General features: G+C 38.0%; 1 protein-coding gene across 7 annotated transcripts in view; it reads right to left on the minus strand.

Moving 5' to 3' along the window:
- NFKB1 (nuclear factor kappa B subunit 1) overlaps window positions 1-18,158 on the minus strand; it is a 117,196-nt gene that overhangs the window by 71,735 nt on the left and 27,303 nt on the right. For 5 of the 7 annotated variants that reach the window (XM_012770964.3, XM_075998766.1, XM_075998764.1 and 2 more), the window contains exons 3-5: window positions 16,847-16,922; window positions 12,781-12,821; window positions 8,765-8,863 (exon numbers count right to left, since the gene is read on the minus strand). In XM_012770964.3, the coding sequence (XP_012626418.2) occupies window positions 8,765-8,863; window positions 12,781-12,821; window positions 16,847-16,922 (216 nt within the window). The remainder of the gene's footprint in view (window positions 1-8,764; window positions 8,864-12,780; window positions 12,822-16,846; window positions 16,923-18,158) is intronic. The other 2 variants (XM_075998765.1, XM_075998769.1) reach the window with 1 other exon arrangement.

Raw genomic sequence — 18,158 nt, forward strand, 5'->3', positions numbered from 1 at the left:
AATATACATTAGAGAAATTATAAAGTAGAGAAAATGTTTGTTATGTTTTTGTTCTAGCATTTCTAAGTAGTTGTAGTGGCAAAATTATCTACCAGGCTTTGGAAATAGAAGAAAATTGAAATTTTAAGTAAGTTTTGAAGGAGGTTTTTATCCATAGTTAAGTCTGAGAACCACACTGCACTCTCACAGATCTCCTGAGGAACTTTATTAATATTGTTCTGTGTTTTTATCGTTTCTTATCTTCAACTAAAACATGCTGGAAATTGTATTACATGAGTCTGCTGCTATTTTTCTTCCTTAAATCCAACATCCTGCTACTCAGGTGAAATCAGGTGTTAGAGCCAACCTAGTTTAAGCTTTGAATAAATAAAGCCAAAGATTCACCCACACGATTCAGCCTAAGATTTATAAAAAGAGGCTAATATTTGCAATCAATGGGTAGGAATAATCTGGAAACCTACTTTTTTCTGAATAAAAGATTATAAGCAGTTTTTCATGTTATACATAGTCCTCATAATTATCATTTTTTAAAACACAGTGGCATAATATTCTATTCCACTGCTATCCCATGATTTGCCTATTCGATCGTTTGTGTTACATGTTATCATTATATAATGACATGTGTCCTTAGAAATTATCATAGAATTACTGTAGAATCTCAGATTGGCTAGATGATGCAGTGTGGTTTAACAAGTGTGGTGTGGACACCAGACATCTCTGTGGTGAGAACATTTTAGGGTGATTCTGATGCCAACCCTTGAGAATCAGATTTAAAGGACCTCTTTGAGTGGAAGCAGATCCTTAATATTATGATAATCAATAGTATCTCATGATGACTAAGAGTGTGGACTCTTAAATCATACAGCTTGAACTGAAATCTTGTGCTCCATCTCTAAGAGGCTGTGAGACCAAGGGTAAGCGTCTTAATTTCTCTAGGCTTAATCTCCTTTATAAAATAAGGATCCTACCTCAGTGGATTATTGTGACGATTAAATGAGATGATGGAAGTGAGCACAGCAAGCCGTTCTTATAACCATTCTTTTGGATGGATGGGGCGGGAAGGCGAAAAGCACTGTCTGTGCAGGCCCCACGCACTCTCCAGCCTCCTCCATCAGACTTCAGAGAGGGGAGGGCAGACTGGAAGACTCTGATTTGGCATCGCCTGGAGGGTACAGAGAAGAACCTGGGGCTGGAGGGGAGCTTACAGCTTTACCTCTAGACTTGCAGACAGGCTGAAAACAACTTGTGTGTGGAGGAGGCGGAGGTCGGTACACATGTGGGACCACAGTGCTTAGGCATATTCACTTTATCTTATCAAGGATTACCAGCATGTGACTTGATGAGGCCAGGATTCCTGAATGGAATGGGGAGACACTATATAATTCTCAGACTGAGCTCACTGGGTTTAAAAGAAACCATCTGAGGTTTGCTTCAGATTGAACAACATTCCCAGGAATAATCACATACGTAAGGAAGAGTAGAGGCCTGAAAAATGGGAATGGCCAATGTAGGAAGATCACCAAGACAGAACTGACAAAACAAAACCTAAAACAGACAATCTGTAAATTCAAGAAGCATATGGCTCTCCTGATCATTTCCAAGGGTTATGTTTCACAGCTATTTAATATTATCTGTGCTAGAAGTTTCTTCTAATGAGTAGCTCTCTCCAGCTTAACATGGTGACTTTGAATATATTGATATATATGGTGGATTTAGAGGGCTATTTTTTAAAACATTCTACAGGCAGTATTTTGTTCTAGGACCAAATACAAGACTTCAGAACTACTTGCAAGAAAAATTATGTGGAAGTCTAGATTGTAACCACAGTGGGAGGATTGTCAACACACAGGAGTTGTTTTGTCTGCTGCCTAGAGCAGTACCTGACACATAGTGCTCAATGAATATTTATGAAATGAATTGCTTCTTCTCGTTGGCTTCAACCACTAATGGTTAGATTCATGCTTAATCAGCAACTGAATGGAACAGCAAGTGAGAAAAAGCAGTGAAGCCTTTTGAATTCTTTTGGCTGTTGATACAAGGTCTCCTCTCTCTTCCATCTAAGGGAAAACTAAAGGGAGGCTTCACCGGCAATGTGTTGAGTAACCTAAAGTATTTTGCTTCATTTAAAATGGATTAAAAAACACAAAACGTTTAAGTGTAAGAATTTTTAAATGTAAAAATAAAAAGGGAAAAACATTAAAAAGACATTATATATACCAGGGTTTTTTTTTAATTAGCTGCTCTCAAAAAGTTAACGTGACATAAGCTACAGCATGGCTCTTTACCACACTCGAGTCTTCCCCTTTGAAAATCTGATAAAAAGTTTCACTCATTCCCCAGAAAAATGCACAAATATACACATGAAATTCTGCATATAAATACAGGAGTTCAGAAACCCTCTGAAACCAGCAAAAGGGATTCATAGGCCCCAGGTTACAAAGCCCTTCTCCTCAATAAGCAGCTTTTCTCGTGGGTTACCGAGCACAGGGTATAATGCACCAGTGGGAAACGGTCATTTTCTCTTAACATACGCACAGAGTGAGGGCTAAGGTAACTGACGCGGGTCGGTTGGCTGTTACAGACTCAGTGTGCCGCTCCTCCCCCATGCCTGTCCCCGCAAAAATTATCTTCCATGAAACTTGGGAACCAGGACACAGAGCAGGCAAGCAAAGCTTGAAGCATGAAGCTTGACACTTCCCATTGCTCGCATCACCGCCTTCCCCTTTCCGTGGAAAAACTATCTTCCATGAAACCGGTCCCTGGTGCCAAAAAGGTTGGGGACCACTGGCTTAGGGGTGTCAAGGAAGTTCTAATACATGAACTAGGTTCTATATGAAGCCTAAATGGTTATTGGTAATCTTCTCCCCTGTGGTTTTAAGTGACTGAGTCAGATTAAATTATTCAGAATTAGTATTCCAATTAGATCCTTAGAACGGCAAACCTTCTGAGGCAGACAAGTCTGTACAAAGGAAAGGGAGGTTATGCAAGGATATGTGATATCCTCAAATGGAGCAGCAGATCAGACAGTCTTCATTTGACCTTGACGGAAACTTTACATTCAGGATTTTTAGTGAAAGGCACCAAGAGTGGAAACTTTTTGTTTTGTTTTGTTTTGTTTTAAATCAGTAGGGGGAAGGGGACAACAAAAGAGCTGTTGTTGACCTAAACACTCCAACACATGCTCACGCACACACTCAGGAGAGAAACTCATGTGAGAACTAGCTTCCAGAAAATGTTACACATACATCAGCTGTGTTTCAGGTCCCTTGCATTTGATATTTATAACTAAAGAGAAAATAAGAATACTAATGGGTAAGCTAGAATCACAGTTATTCTTGTTTATTTCTGTTTTGCATAGAGTGGGCCACACAGAAGAACATCACGTCAGCTGAGGATGGGAGGAGTGCTTTCTGGTCTCTCTAGAGGAGAATCGGGGAGGGTTTCTGAAGCCCCAGGGAGCCTTTCCTTTTGACACTCACCTCTGTGAAGGGGAAGGCAATATGATTAAAAAAATTTCATGCATGACTTTCGGGAAAAAGAGGGAAGTAAGCCTTCCCTGGCACTCCTTGCTGAGTCAAAAACAGGCAGGGACAAGCTTGGCCTAGAGGAAAGTTCTTGTGCTTTTCTGCCAGCCTCTCCCATTAGGAGCTCCACGATGAAATGAGAACTGAGAAAACTTCAAAGGGAAATTTTATAGGACAGTATAATAGATTATTAAGTGTTTAACAACAGGAAAACTTTTTTTTTTTAAAAAAGAACAAGACATAAGAGTCTGCATATTTATTTTCCTCAGATTTTTCTCTGAATATGATTTTTTCCTATAAGTCAGAATAAACTCCACATTGTACATGAATAAACTTTTATCTAGATAGTAAAGAGGAGTCAACAGGATAAAAGAGCACCATTTAATCTTCAATGGAGCCCAGTTCTACCCCTCATTTGCCCTGGAAAGGGGCCATCATATATAACTGAAAATTTGGGTTGAAGCTAGTGAAAATGAATTTTCTTAAAAATGCCAATATTTATAGATGCACAGCACATAGTAAAAACATCTCAGAGAATGAAAATTTAGAGCAGTGGTTTACCTATGAAGAAGGAAGGAGGACAAAGTGATGGATGGGTGGGGCTTTACCTGTGACTATGTTTTATTTGAGAGGAGAGAGAGAGATATCGAAAGCAAATATGGTAAAATTTTAAGATTTGTTAAATTTATGGTTAAATTTTATGGTTAAAATTTATGGTTAAATTTTAAGATTTGTTAAATTTACATTGTGGTACATGGTGTACATGGTACATGTTTAACTTTCTATATGCTTGAAATATTTTATAATTAATTTTTTAAGTATATGAAGACTTGCACATCAAATTATTAGGAAGCTAATGAAATTCTTTTTTCTCAGCTATGTGAAAGAAATATGCAGAGCACCAATGGTTCAGTGTTCCAAGTTCTAGAAATAATACCAACATGGTGAGGGGTTGGTAAGCCTGGCCTACTCCTATCTGAAATAGATTTTTATGAATGGGACACAGTTCCAGTAGAAAATTCAGGATTTGAGTAGACTCCTAGAGTTGGTTTTAAAATGATTTAACTTGAAGCAACAAATTAGGACAGTCAATAGGAGAGTAACCCAAATAGGTTATATGTTTACACCTCCGCTAAGTGTAGTTCTGTGTCTGCAGCCACCAAACCACAGCACGCAAAGCTTTCCGGCTGGCACCTGACCCCATGCTGTGTCTCCATATGACTGAGCACACACTGAGCCACCAGCCTTTCGGGTGCCTCTCCAGGAGAGCGGAGCGGTGGAGCTCTCACAGAGGCATGCCAAGAAGACGGGGAGTGAGGATGCAGGAAGAGAGGCTGTAGGTGAGCAAAAGGCAGAGCCCATAACACTTTACTTTTAAGCCGTAACAAATGCACTTAATAAATATGTAGCAAATGTAAGGTTCGGTAGTATCATTTCTTTCTGGGAAATGTAGAGCCCTACCTCTGAAGTTCCTGCTGGAATGGATTCTGGGGCTGAGTGTGGGACACTGTCCACCATACCTCTGCCCAGCTGAAAGCATCATTCCATAGATGCTGCCATTGTTCATACACTGTGGACAGAAGCCTGTCTCCACTTTCACTTTCTCTTCTGTAATTAGAGCAGTCAATCAAACTCCTACATTAACTTTTAGGTATGTAGTTATCATAGAATATCAAATGTTTTAGGTAAATTTTGTCTTTCTCCTTCATATCCAGGGAAACTAATTCAGAGACTCTAGGAGAGATAAAGACACATGATCATCATTTTGAAAACAATATCTATTAATAATCAGGAAAAGCACATGCTTATAAAAATAATATATTTGGGCCAGGCGCGGTGGCTCACGCCTGTAATCCTAGCACTCTGGGAGGCTGAGGCGGGAGGATTGCTCGAGGTCAGGAGTTCAAAACCAGCCTGAGCAAGATCGAGACCCCGTCTCTACTATAAATAGAAAGAAATTATTTGGCCAACTAATATATATATATATATAATTAGCCAGGCATGGTGGCGCATGCCTGTAGTCCCAGCTACTCAGGAGGCTGAGGCAGGAGGATCGCTTGAGCCCAGGAGTTTGAGGTTGCTGTGAGCTAGGCTGATGCCACGGCACTCACTCTAGCCTGGGCAACAAATCGAGACTCTGTCTCAAAAAAAATATTTGGACAATTCTATGTGATACAACTTTATAGTAGAAAAGTATGAAAAGGAGCAAAGCTAAGATTGATTCCACTGCTGCAGTTAGATCAGTAGTTCTCACACAGGGGTGACTTTGCCCCCCAGGGGGCATTTGGCAATGTCTGGAAACATTTTTGGTTGTCACCATTGTAGGGCATCTAATGAGTAGAGGCCAGGGATGCTGCTAAATATTCTATTAATATAATGCACTGGACAGTCTCCCAAAACAAAGCATTTTCTGGCTCAAAAGGTCAATTATGCCAACTTTGAGAAACTCTAGATGTATTCCTCTCATTGTTTCCCTTATAGCCTCGCACAGACCTGGTGCTTAGTAAACTACTGCAGAAAAGACCCGTACAGTTGTAAAGTCTTCCTGATAAAAGAGATACACTGAGAACAATCCTTTCCTCTGTCTAAATTTTACAGGGAAAAGGGATTTAAAATCCCTTTGTAAACTTTAAAGTCACGTTCATCTCTCCTTTATGGAGAAGACTTATCAGAAGGGATATTGGGAGAAGAGCTCTGAAAAAAATACTCGGTAGTTGTCTCTTTCTTTCCCTCATCCCGATCCTTCTGATTAAGAATTTGTAGGACAAATAAAGTTACTTCCTTTAACTATTAGGAAGAGCAGAGCCATTTAAACTCTCAGTGAACAACAAGCTAAGGGAATAATAAAGGCTTATAATGGTCATATTCTCTGAACTCCAAGTTCCTCCTTTTTTTACAACTTGATTAAATATCTTATAAATATATACTGAATTAGTGGATACAAAACAACTGATTGGGTAAAATGATGCGGTTGTAGATAAAGTTTAATAATGATCAATATTCCACATTTATATTTTGACTTGCTTTTTTGTTAGTTGTTTACATGTCTATAATTCCCACTAAGTATTAAACTCCTTGATATAGAAACTGTCATTCACAAGAACATCTAATGTCCATTAAGTTGTTTCATGTCTGAATTATTCAGTGACTGTGAGGCAGTAATATGTTTTTGAGTAAGTGACGCTTTACGTGAGAAGGATGTATGAAGACTGGGCATGAATGGCTATGTAAAGTTTTTCATTAGCTAATAAATCCACAACAAAGTTAATGCCTTGCATTGGTTAGTATCAACAATTCTTACTTAGCCACAAAATACTAGAGCAAGAGAAGTAAACAGTTCATGAAAATTATCATAATTTATATTTTTTAATGTAGAACCAGTCTGGAGAAAACTTCCAGTTTTTCACTTAAAGTTAATTCTTCAGTTGTTATAATCGGTGTCAATGCTAATAACATGTGTCTTTCAATTCTCCTTCTCACAAATATACACACAGAGAAGCACACCTATTTGTACACGTGACAGACACATGTGTTAAAAGAGCTGGATCTGGCTCCCCGAGACCTGAGCACCTGCCACCCCCTGGCCCTTCTCCCTCCCCCTTGCTCCTCAGAGTTATTCTCTGGGCCTTGTTTCACCATGGCCTCCAGTGTCCTGTCCCCTCATCGCCCTGACCCAGCACCCCAAACGCACACACTCTACCCAACAGGTTCAGTGAGCACCAGTCTGCTGCAAGGTGATGTGAGAAAGGCCAGATGACGCCTCACTCTCTGAGCCTCAGCTTCCCCACAGGCCACAGGCACCACACTTTGCACCTACTGTACTTGTTATGAGGATTAAAAGAGCTAATGTATACAGAGCGCTTGGCAAATACGTGGCATTTAATAGATGCTAATTAGCTTCTTTATTGCTGTTCCTCATTCCTGATTCAGGCTCTAAAGGATTGAGGCCATTAGACTGTGGTCTGTTCTGTGGACCAACCATATCCTATTTATCTGCCCAGTTACCAGTAACAGGAAAAATATCTTTCCTTCCACAACTAGAGCTCAGAGACTTAAAATGCCAATATGACCTTTAGGATCCATATGATATAGATGAGTTTCACTTGAAAAGTAAAGAATGACATTATAGTATTTTGTGTTTTGTTTTGGAACGAGCCTAAGAAATTAAAAAAGGCCTGGGCCTAGAAATGGAATATGAGGGAAGAGAAGAAACAGAATGCAATGCCGGAAAAACCAAGGACAAATTTCCTTACGTCATAATTTTCCTGAGGGCTGCTCTATCGACCTTCATCTATTCACAGAAACAAACCAGCAAAAAGACTGAGGCCAAAAGTGTGTGACATCCTGCAGGGCACGCACACAGTGGGAATGGTCCCGTCCAAGCTTTCATAAACGACTAAACTACAATCGTTGACTGGCTTGTCTGCAAAACTGTATCCGTCTGTGTTTACTATCAGCCTATGAAACATGGTACAATATTATGCAAATAAAAAACTCAGATTAACTTAGAGAAAGATATTCTCAATAAAATCAACAAACGTAAAAAGAATCTGAAGATGGTAAAGGGACAACCAAACACAGCCCACCGTGTCCTGAGGCAGCTGGTTCCAGAGGACAGCACGCGCTGCGCACCTGCTCAGGTGGCGCCAGGGCACGGTCAGGTTCCCTACGGAGCACGTGCGTACATTCGCTCATTTAGTCTCTAAAAGACCTTATGAAGTGTGTACTATTAACATTTCTGCACTTTATGCATTTCACACATTAGGATACTAACGTCTAGAAGTGTTGGGAAACCTACTCAAAGCCACACAGCTAATAACAGAAACTGGATCTGAATTCATGATCTTAAATAGTTAATACACTATATAATCCACATACTCAGTCATCTGCTTTTTTTTTTTTTCCACTAAATCTCCAAAGAGCCAAAATCAAACCTTTCTTTTAAAGACTTACTAAGGTTTCAGGAAGTATGTAATTTTAAAAACCTTTAAGGTGATCAAGAAATAGTAAAAGTTTGTCAGCTAATGTTGAAAACATTTCTACAAAAGAGGAATGTGAGCAAAGTTTTAGTTACTGTCACTTCTATTGCTAAGAGACACATTTCTACTTAAAAGTTATAATAATCATATGAACATTTCAGTTTAGGGGCAAAAGCAAATCGTACTAATTTAAAGCAATTCCTTGGAAATCTGAGGAAATCAAATTTTCGGAATTCACAGAGAAGGACGCCACAAACTCACTTTGACCTGCGGGTAGGACTTCTTGTTCTTTTCACTGGAGGCGCCGGGCAGTCCGCCGTGGGACGGGCCTTCACACACGTAGCGGAAGCGAAACCCCCTCTGCAAACGCGAGAGGCGCTCGTTAAAAATCATCCTGACAGAGTTACGCACAGATTTTAAATCTTACGTGTGCTAAATGACAGAAGAAAAACATGAAACTGTGAAAGAGGACTCTGTAAATGAGGATCACTTCCCCACAATCTCCTCATGGAAGCGACATGCCTTAACATTTGCACGCCGAGAGGAGACGCGGCTGAAGCCGGGCGCTAGGCCGCGGCCGCTCCCGCTGTGCGCACGCGCAGACGCGGCGCTGGACCCTGCCGTGTAACCAAAGTTACGCTTCTTGACTCTTACTACAGGAATTCTTCGTCTGCCCTGGTTACAGTTGGTTCAGGAGGAGCTACAGCAGTGTCTTCCGAAACACACCTACTGGTGTTGCGAGCACACCCCGTGCCAGACCCTGCATCTGGCCAGCTTCTCTCAACAGTTCAGAGGATAAGGGTTTTGATTTTATAATTACTGACATGATCCAGCTCAAGCTTGAATATCAACTGACCCAAATGAATCCCAAACCAGAAATTCCCTTAAATATTATCCGACCAGGAATTTTATAGACATAGTTAATCAATGAAGAGTTAGCTAGAAGCCTTTACTATTAATATATAAACTACTAGGAGCTGATAAACACCATGTTTTTTCATCTCTCTAAGTAAGAAGATTATACCAGACCATCCTTAAGGTTTATTCCAGTTCTAACATTTTATGACTTAGAAAGCTAGCTTAATTATAATTAAGCATATTTGTACATACAGAATAAAACCAGGATAATTATGCAAATAGACCTCATCATCATATTAAAGGAGTTTCACTGAATTTCCTGAAAGACTCAACTTTATAATGATGTCAATCAATTTGTGGTAGTCTTAGTAGTTTATAACTGTTGGTAAGCAGATGGTTTTCTTTTTTCAAATTCACTCTTCGGTAAAAAAAATAATATGTTAATATACTTTAAGGAAAATCCTGACCTTTCATTTATTTTTATTGTGGGGCTGACTTCACATAAACAGAACTAATCATCAGGAGCTCCCCACAATTGCTGGTGGGGTCTCTACCTGACTCATCCGAGTTTGGAATGCCAGCAACATGAGGGTTTTCACAGCTTGGAGCTCATGGGCCAATGTAAAATTTTTGCCTTCCTTAGACTGTAAAGTGTTTCATTATTACTACAATGGCTTTGCAGTCGGAGTGGTCCAGATGCCTCAAACTCATTTAAATCTCTGGGAAACATCTGGAACTGTCCCTATATTTGCTGAGGAATTCCTTATTTCCAAAGATCAGTCCTAAAGCATGTATCACCCACAGATGATTAAGGCCTGAAGCAAACTCCCTAGTCTGGGAACCTTCCTGAAGGCACACAAGGATACTCAGTGTATGATCCACTCATCAAAGCGAGACCTGAAATAACTCTTGCATGTGGCTCCTCAGGAGATTCCAAACTTACATGCCAGGGAAGCCTTCTGAGGTGAGGTTTTAGGGGCAATTCCTTTGTTTTACTTCTCACAAAACTCAAATTAAAAAGTAAGTTACAAATTTAGCCCTATACCTTTTGTAACCAACGCCCTATGGGTTTATTTTTAATAACTAAATGAAATTTCTAAAAGCATGAAAAAGCAACCCATGTGCAATAGCCTCCAGAATTAGCTAGACATAAAGATAGAGATTTACTTGACTGCTAATCAATTTAAACGCCACTTCAGTTTTTACACAGTATTAGATAATTAACACTGAATAATATGCAGAAGAACTGGCTCATCTAAAAATTAGTAGTCTATGCTATGACTCATCTCTATCAGACTTAGGGAAAATCTGTGGCCAAGAGGCCCTGAGGAAAAAGAACATTTTTCTATCTTAAAAATTAACAAAGCAATTATTGAATTGCTTTAATCACAAAATTCCTTTGGGATAGTAGAAAAATATATTCACATATATGTTTATATCTTATTAGGAGTGATGTCCAATGAATTGTAAGTAAATAGCATGTCTTAGCTTTTTTACAGTTTGAAAAACACTTGATAGATATTACTCATGGTTACACAAGAGTAGCTAAAGTTCTACACAGATACATTTTTAACTTGAGGATGGAAATTTGTAACTTTTTTTCAGGAAGATAAGATGTCTTCAAATGCACTGTCTGGACCCATTTCTGATTCTACGTTTCTGAGATTAAAGGTTTGCCAATCCACACACCCATTCATCTCAGTAACTCCATTTGCTTAAAATGAGTCATCAACCTCAAACGCAAGGCTACATCCATCCAATCAGAAGGTCTGACTTAAAACAACCTTCTTACTTTCACTGAATTCAGATATCAAAATAATATCAGTTAGGTAAACAAATTGTTTTACTCATATAAGCTTTTATGCATATGCATATAATGAATTAAATTATGAATTCTGGAGCTACATTAATCCTTCAGGTAAATCGTAAATGTCAATTTTTCCTTATGACTGTTGGACCCATAATAAGGAATTGCATTTTAAGATTCTTAATGTGGTGCTATACTTATGAAAATGGATATTTGAAGAAATATTTTATCCATTTCTTAATTTCATCAATTACCCAGATCTTACAAGCTGGGGAATCTTTCAGGATGCCAGATCACTGCATAAAATTTCAGGGGATAAAATTCCACTGAGAGGGTCTTTGAAAGGATTGTTGACCTCTTGTGAGATATCACTGCTACAGAGTTGGACACAGAGGTAGAGCAGAGCAAAGTTTTATTGGCAGCCTGTGGGGTCAGGATGTGCCAACTGCAAGCAACTAGAAAAAGGCTCCAAAGTCTCATGTGGCATTCTTGTCCCCACAATAAACACTTTTATCTAATTTTGACCTTATAAGGGTAGTCTGTTTGGTAATTATTAAGATATTTATATCCTTTAAATGCTGACCAAATGTAACACATATATATTCTGGAAACTATAGTGCAGTGGATGCCTTATTTAAGTTCTTGACCTAGTTAGCATTGATTAAATGTTACACAATGAAAAAGTGTTACACTCACCTGAGCTAATAAGAAGAATGCTTAGGAAAGGCAGTGGAATATAACTGCAAGAGGGCAGGTATATGTATCCTCAGTCTCACACAAATGTGATAAGAACATGCATTCAGACATTTACTGACTGTCCTCACTCTATGAGGGACTGCGTCATTACTTCCATCCCTTAATAGTTAAAATCTCCTATAGGCAGAAATCAAAGATTCTCTTTCCTCCTCTTTCACAGCCCTGGTCCCATTCAATTTCCAACAAATATTTATTCACAGAGTTGGGACATGGTGAGGAGCCGTTTCAGTTCAATCCTCCACAGAACCTAATGGTAAGAGGAAGAGCCCGATAAGATAAAACGCTCCTCTCCTGAGTGCACAGAGGCTGAGGCTAAAACTAGCCGCAGAGCGAAGGGAGCCCAACCGTCCACCCTCACATTTTACCTCCCACTGGTACTTCCAGTAGCTTAGGTTCCATGTTCCAAAGACAGAACAGGAAAGGCTGGGCACTGAAGGAAGGAGGAAGGCTAAGAAGTATCGCACGGGCATGGACACGATGGGTGTAATTCAGTGTTTATGAGCCGCATGCATGTGTATTTCCTTGTAAATGAAAGTAAGTAGAGATGACCTGCGCCTGTCCTGGGGGTCGCTGGTAAGCTAAGCTGGGAGAGAGAGAAGAATACCAAGGATCTACAATTAAATGGAGTTTTACAGAACTAAGTACTACGGCTTAATTAAGACAGTTTGAACAATGGCTAAGAGAACTCTAAAGTGAACCAATAAAGGTGTTACATAATTTGACAGGTTGTTGGTCTTTCAAGTAAGCTTCTTCTTTCATAAAATTTGTTTTACTATTATTCAGTGCTTGAGATCTCAATATTAGACATAGGAATCTAACATTTAAAGAAAAAGTACCACCCCTTTAATCTTCTTACCTGTTTAGGTTGCTCTAATATTTGAAGATATGGGCCATCTGCTAAAAACAAAAATAACAAACAGAAATCAAAAGAAACCGTGAGGCTTCAAATATGGTATAAACTGCAAAGCAATTCAAAAATTGAAATTATGTTTTTATAGAGAGATGTCAAATTGATCCTAGTTAAAATTTCACAAGGATATAATTTTTCTTCCTCATTTGCAATATTAACTTTGCCCTTATATTAAAACTAGTTGTACAGTTTTAGGGAGCCACAATAAATAAATGTTTGTTGAACGGTGATGGCACACTGCCCAGCCCAACAAAACACACGGTGCCCGGCAAAAACTGTCAACAGCCTTCACAATCTTATCTCTCCTCACAAAGCATTTTAAAATGACAAATACCAACTTAAAGCAGCAACCACTTCCTGGGCACTATGATATTTTCTTTTGCTTTCACATCATTAGACACTGACTTTCATTCTTCAACGAGAATGTGCTTAATGTGAAATTAAAAGAGATTGAGCTAGCAACCTGCATGTGCAAAATACACATAGTGATCTCAGACTATATGTTTTCCCATACACTAAGTTTTCTGTTGCTTTCCTTATCTGAATCCATGAGTAATACCCTTTATTTCCTAACTGGTTAGCTTGTTTCCATTCTCCTCCCCACCTTTCAATTTAATTTGGTCTATCAGACACAGTGAACTTTTCTTATTAATCCATAGACTTGATGCTTATGCAAAATTTTTTAATACTGCGCTGTCATATAAACTCTGTTCTAGAACAGCTCAGGCATTTTATAAAATCTTGAAAATAATTTAATTGAAGATAGGTGCATGCAAATTAATTATTGTAAAAACATATAGAAAACTACAGGCTTAATACATACCCTGACTGTATCTGACTTGAACATTCAAAGAAAAATCAGATCCTCTGACAGCATAAATACAAATGTGTTCAATATGAAAAAGTCCCTAAGCTCCCCTGCTGGATTTTATGTTAAGACTATAATAATCCATAGCTCTGCAATAAGTAAAGGCATATGGTGTTTCTCATCTGTTTGAATATAAATTATGATGTTAGATATAAAAATATTCTAGGAGAATGTTTCTGTGTCCATTTAAATCTTCACTGTCTCTCAGTTAGAAGCTCAAGACCTAGTATTATGGATAAACAAATTTGTGAACAAGAGATAAAATTTCAGGTTGAAATTAAAAATAAACTATAACTTAAAAGAGAACTTTTTTATCTTCTCAGTATTATGATGAATCAGGATAAGAGTAAAGAACTGCAGAAAACAAAGGTATAGTCATTTCCTGTTATTATTTAAGAAATTTATAAGAAAGCTGTTGAAAAAGTAGTTGAAAAATGACTGCATTTGAAGTGAAACATACACAAGAAAAGAAAAATGGCAACTCACTGGCCAATGTAGTAATTAGTAAATTATATTTGTTTTTATGTATGAAATTCATCCCTTGACATTTCAAACTACTTTTAGAAATGTCATTGCAATTTTAAAATCAAAACAATGACTAGAATTTAATTTTGAATGAAAAAGTAAAATTGATAAGAAATAGAAATATTTTCACACTACTTATATATAGCCTATATAACAATGCAACAAATATAAAAACATTCCCTCTAGAATACTAATAATCCATGTCAAAAAGATAGACCTCTCAGAAAGCAAGATTTGGATAAGACGTCATGAAAAACATAGAAGAGTTGGGAGAACATTTACATTAAACTTCAAAGTCTCTCATTTTTATTAACTCTTCTAAAAATATTTATAGTTTTGCTATTATTTTTCCTTTAGGATTTAATCTCTTTTAAATATGTGAAATTCCATGTAAATGGAGCCATTTTTCTCTTTCTGGGAACATACTCAAAAGTTAAATCAGCTAGAAAATTAGATTTGATATGTATATGCATATGATTTGTTTTAAGGGCAACTTTCTTTTGGCCACATTAATGTGCCATGAAAAGTGACATCCCACTGTGCAGAGGAATTTAAATTACAGTATATTATAGATCTAACTTATATCATAACCCATAGTTTTCTACAAGAAGTAGAACTAATGATGGTTTTAGATTTCAAGAAATCTAGAAGATTTAAAAATCTATATGAAAATTACAAGTTATAATAGCTTAGATTTACAAATTAATGTTGGTTTAGATAATTTGTCTATCCCTTTAAAATCTGAACAAAACATGCCATACATCTTGGATATAAAAATTAGACTATGCCAACTGCAACAAAGAGGGGAAAATATATGGATAAAAATGAAGAAGCATTAACAACTGGAGAATAAGATTGTTAGGTATAATTTTAAAAGTTTTTCTAATACTATGGCAAAATAATTTCAACAATATGAAGCTCTGACCACAGAATATTTACCAAGATGGTTCTTTTGATAATCTTACTTCTATGCCTATAAACCTGAAGAAAAACAAAAAAATCAAGAAAAAATCTGCCTCGGGATACTGTTAGGTATTCACAAGGCATTAAATGGAAATGTGTATATTTCTTGAGGAAAGAATCAAGTTCTTACAATTTAGTAATACATTAATACTAAGAAAAATACTTTGAACTTCAGAACAAAAAAGTTCACAGGAAACACAGATGCTACCAAGACGTTTACTTATTCACAGGAAGCTGACCTAGAGCTCAAATCGGACAGCTCTTCACACGATCTCAGACACAGGAGCCTAAAAAATATGTTTTATCAGGTAAACAGAGAAAGGCCTCTGTAGCACAACTTCACTAGTGAAGGTAAAATGTTGGCAGATCTCTTTTTCCTCTCCCATGAACTCCTAGAAATATTAAAGACATAAATGCATAAAAACATCCTGATCTAAAAAATGAAAAGGAAGTATGAGAGTAACCATAACAATGAGAATGATACAAATTGGGCAGAGTCTCCCAGTGAAGACAAACAAGTCCATGGCAAATAAAATAGCTGATGCTCACTTCAGTGATTACCAAACTCTGTCTTGTATAGAACCTCCATAATTCACTCACCCTGCTTTTGAACATGTTAAACTAGTGATGTAAAGAGCAAAACAGAACATAAAAAGAGCCATCACACAGAGCTTATGTACAAATCTACCAACTGAAAAAAAGAGGCTAGTGAGTTGATTTTAAATTGTTTACTCATAGGAGATTAACCAATTACTGATGGGAGATAATACTGTCATGTTAGAAGGAAGGATTATTATTGTTTTATCCAACTGGTCAGAATGGAAAGCTAAATGTTTTCCATGATTGTTCTATGGAGATGATTTCCACGATTTCTACACATCGTTTCCCAGTGCCTGGCACACCAGCTGGCACACACAGACCCTCAGATAAACGCTTCAGAATAGCACTGAGGAGTCGAGACCGCCTCGTGTGAGTCTGGGACGAAGCACAGAGGACTTAAAACGGACGCAGAGATAATATGATTGGGTGAAAAGGAAAATCATCATATTGAGGGAAGAAATTCCTTCTGCGTTGTCCTGGCAGATATTAACAACTACAGTAAGCCAAACAAGGAGTAATTGAGGTGAAACATTTTTGTGCAAACATATTTCAAGAAAGTACATTGAAAGACTGGTTTTTAAAACATATATCACGGCTGGGTGTGGTGGCTCACACCTGTAATCCTAGCACTCTGGGAGGCCGAGGCGGGCGGATTGCTCAAGGTCAGGAGTTCGAAACCAGCCTGAGCAAGAGCGAGATCCCGTCTCTACTATAAAATAGAAAGAAATTAACTAGCCAAATAATATATATAGAAAAAATTAGCCGGGCATGGTGGCGCATGCCTGTAGTCCCAGCTACTCAGGAGGCTGAGGCAGAAGGATCGCTGGAGCCCAGGAGTTTGAGGTTGCTGTGAGCTAGGCTGACGCCACGGCACTCACTCTAGCCTGGGCAACAAAGTGAGACTCTGTATCAAGAAAAAAAAAAAAACAAAAACACCATATATCACCATTTCCTTCCTAGGAACATCACTGAATTTCTAAAAGAAACTATTAGTAAATCCTGAATTCTAAAAAACATGAAAGCAAAACAACAGGCAACAGGAATGAGTGCACTTACCTGTTGGCAGTGCCATCTCTGGCTGAAATAATTCTGGATTAAATATTGTATGATTCAAAGGATTCAAAGGAAACATCTGTAAAGAAGAAAATTTAAATCTTTCAATAATTTTTCCAATATAATATTAAAAATTTGTAGCTGGATACCTAAAACTTAATAAAAGGAATGAAAACTAAAGCCAAAAACAAAAAGCTGAAAACATTTTATATCAGGATTTTAAAATACCTTCACGAGACCTAGTTCAGTTCTCATGTGTGTGGAATGTTGCACAGGGCTGGACAATATTCACATAACAAAAGGACTGGGGAAGAATAACCTAGCCAGAAGGTCTCCAGAGCCAAGGCCCTGGTGTGGCCTTCTCACTAGCACATTCTCAGGGCCTAGTGCATGCTTATTACAGAGTAGATACTCAATAAATATTTGTTGAATAAATGATTTGAAGCTTATACTCTCTTATAAATATTAGAATATAATCCTAGAAATCTATACTTCTATTAAAGTGGTAAATACATGCCTAATCTAGCTACCCAATTTCAAGGCCTCAAATTATAGACAGCAGCTCTGGAACTATTTACAGAATAATTGAAAATTAACTTACAGTCCAAAGAGCAGATAAATAAGCAATGAGCACACTCATTTTTTTTTTTTTTTTACCTTTATTTTCTTAGCATAATACAGAATACCTGGAATTTGGTGGGCATTTTAGGCTGAATAACGCCCCCTACAGATGTCCACGTCCTAATCCTCAGAGCCTGTGCATGCTCCTTATGTAGCCACAGGACTTTGCAAATGTCATTAAGGGAAGGATATTAAGACGAGGAGATTGCCCTGAACTGTCCAAGTGGGCTCCATGAGAGGGACTCAGGAAGTCAAGGTGAGTAGTAGGAGGTGCCACATCGGAAGCAGGAGGCTGGAGTGGTGGGCGGGCACACAAGCCAAGGAATGCAGGCAGCCTCTAGAAGCTAAAAACGGCCCAGAAATGGGCCTCTAGAACCTCTAGAAGGAATGCAGCCCTGCCAGCATGTGGATTTAGACTTCTGGCTACCAGACTTGGGAAAATAAATTAGTGTTGTTTTAAGCTGCAAGTGTGTGATAGATAATTTGTTACAGCAGCAACAGAAAACTAATACAGTGGGCATGTAATATATTTTGCTGGAATTAAATTCTATACTGCTAAAACACTTTTAATTACTTATCCCCAGAAAAAAGTCTTTTCCCAGTTCATTTAGAACTTTAAATTCATATTTCTGAGCTTGCTAATTTGTTTTGGCCTAAAGAAGTCACCTGCTTAAAATGTCTGTGGTCAGCATAG

This window comes from Microcebus murinus, chromosome 29, assembly GCF_040939455.1.
Source record: "Microcebus murinus isolate Inina chromosome 29, M.murinus_Inina_mat1.0, whole genome shotgun sequence".
Lineage (NCBI taxonomy): Eukaryota > Metazoa > Chordata > Mammalia > Primates > Cheirogaleidae > Microcebus > Microcebus murinus.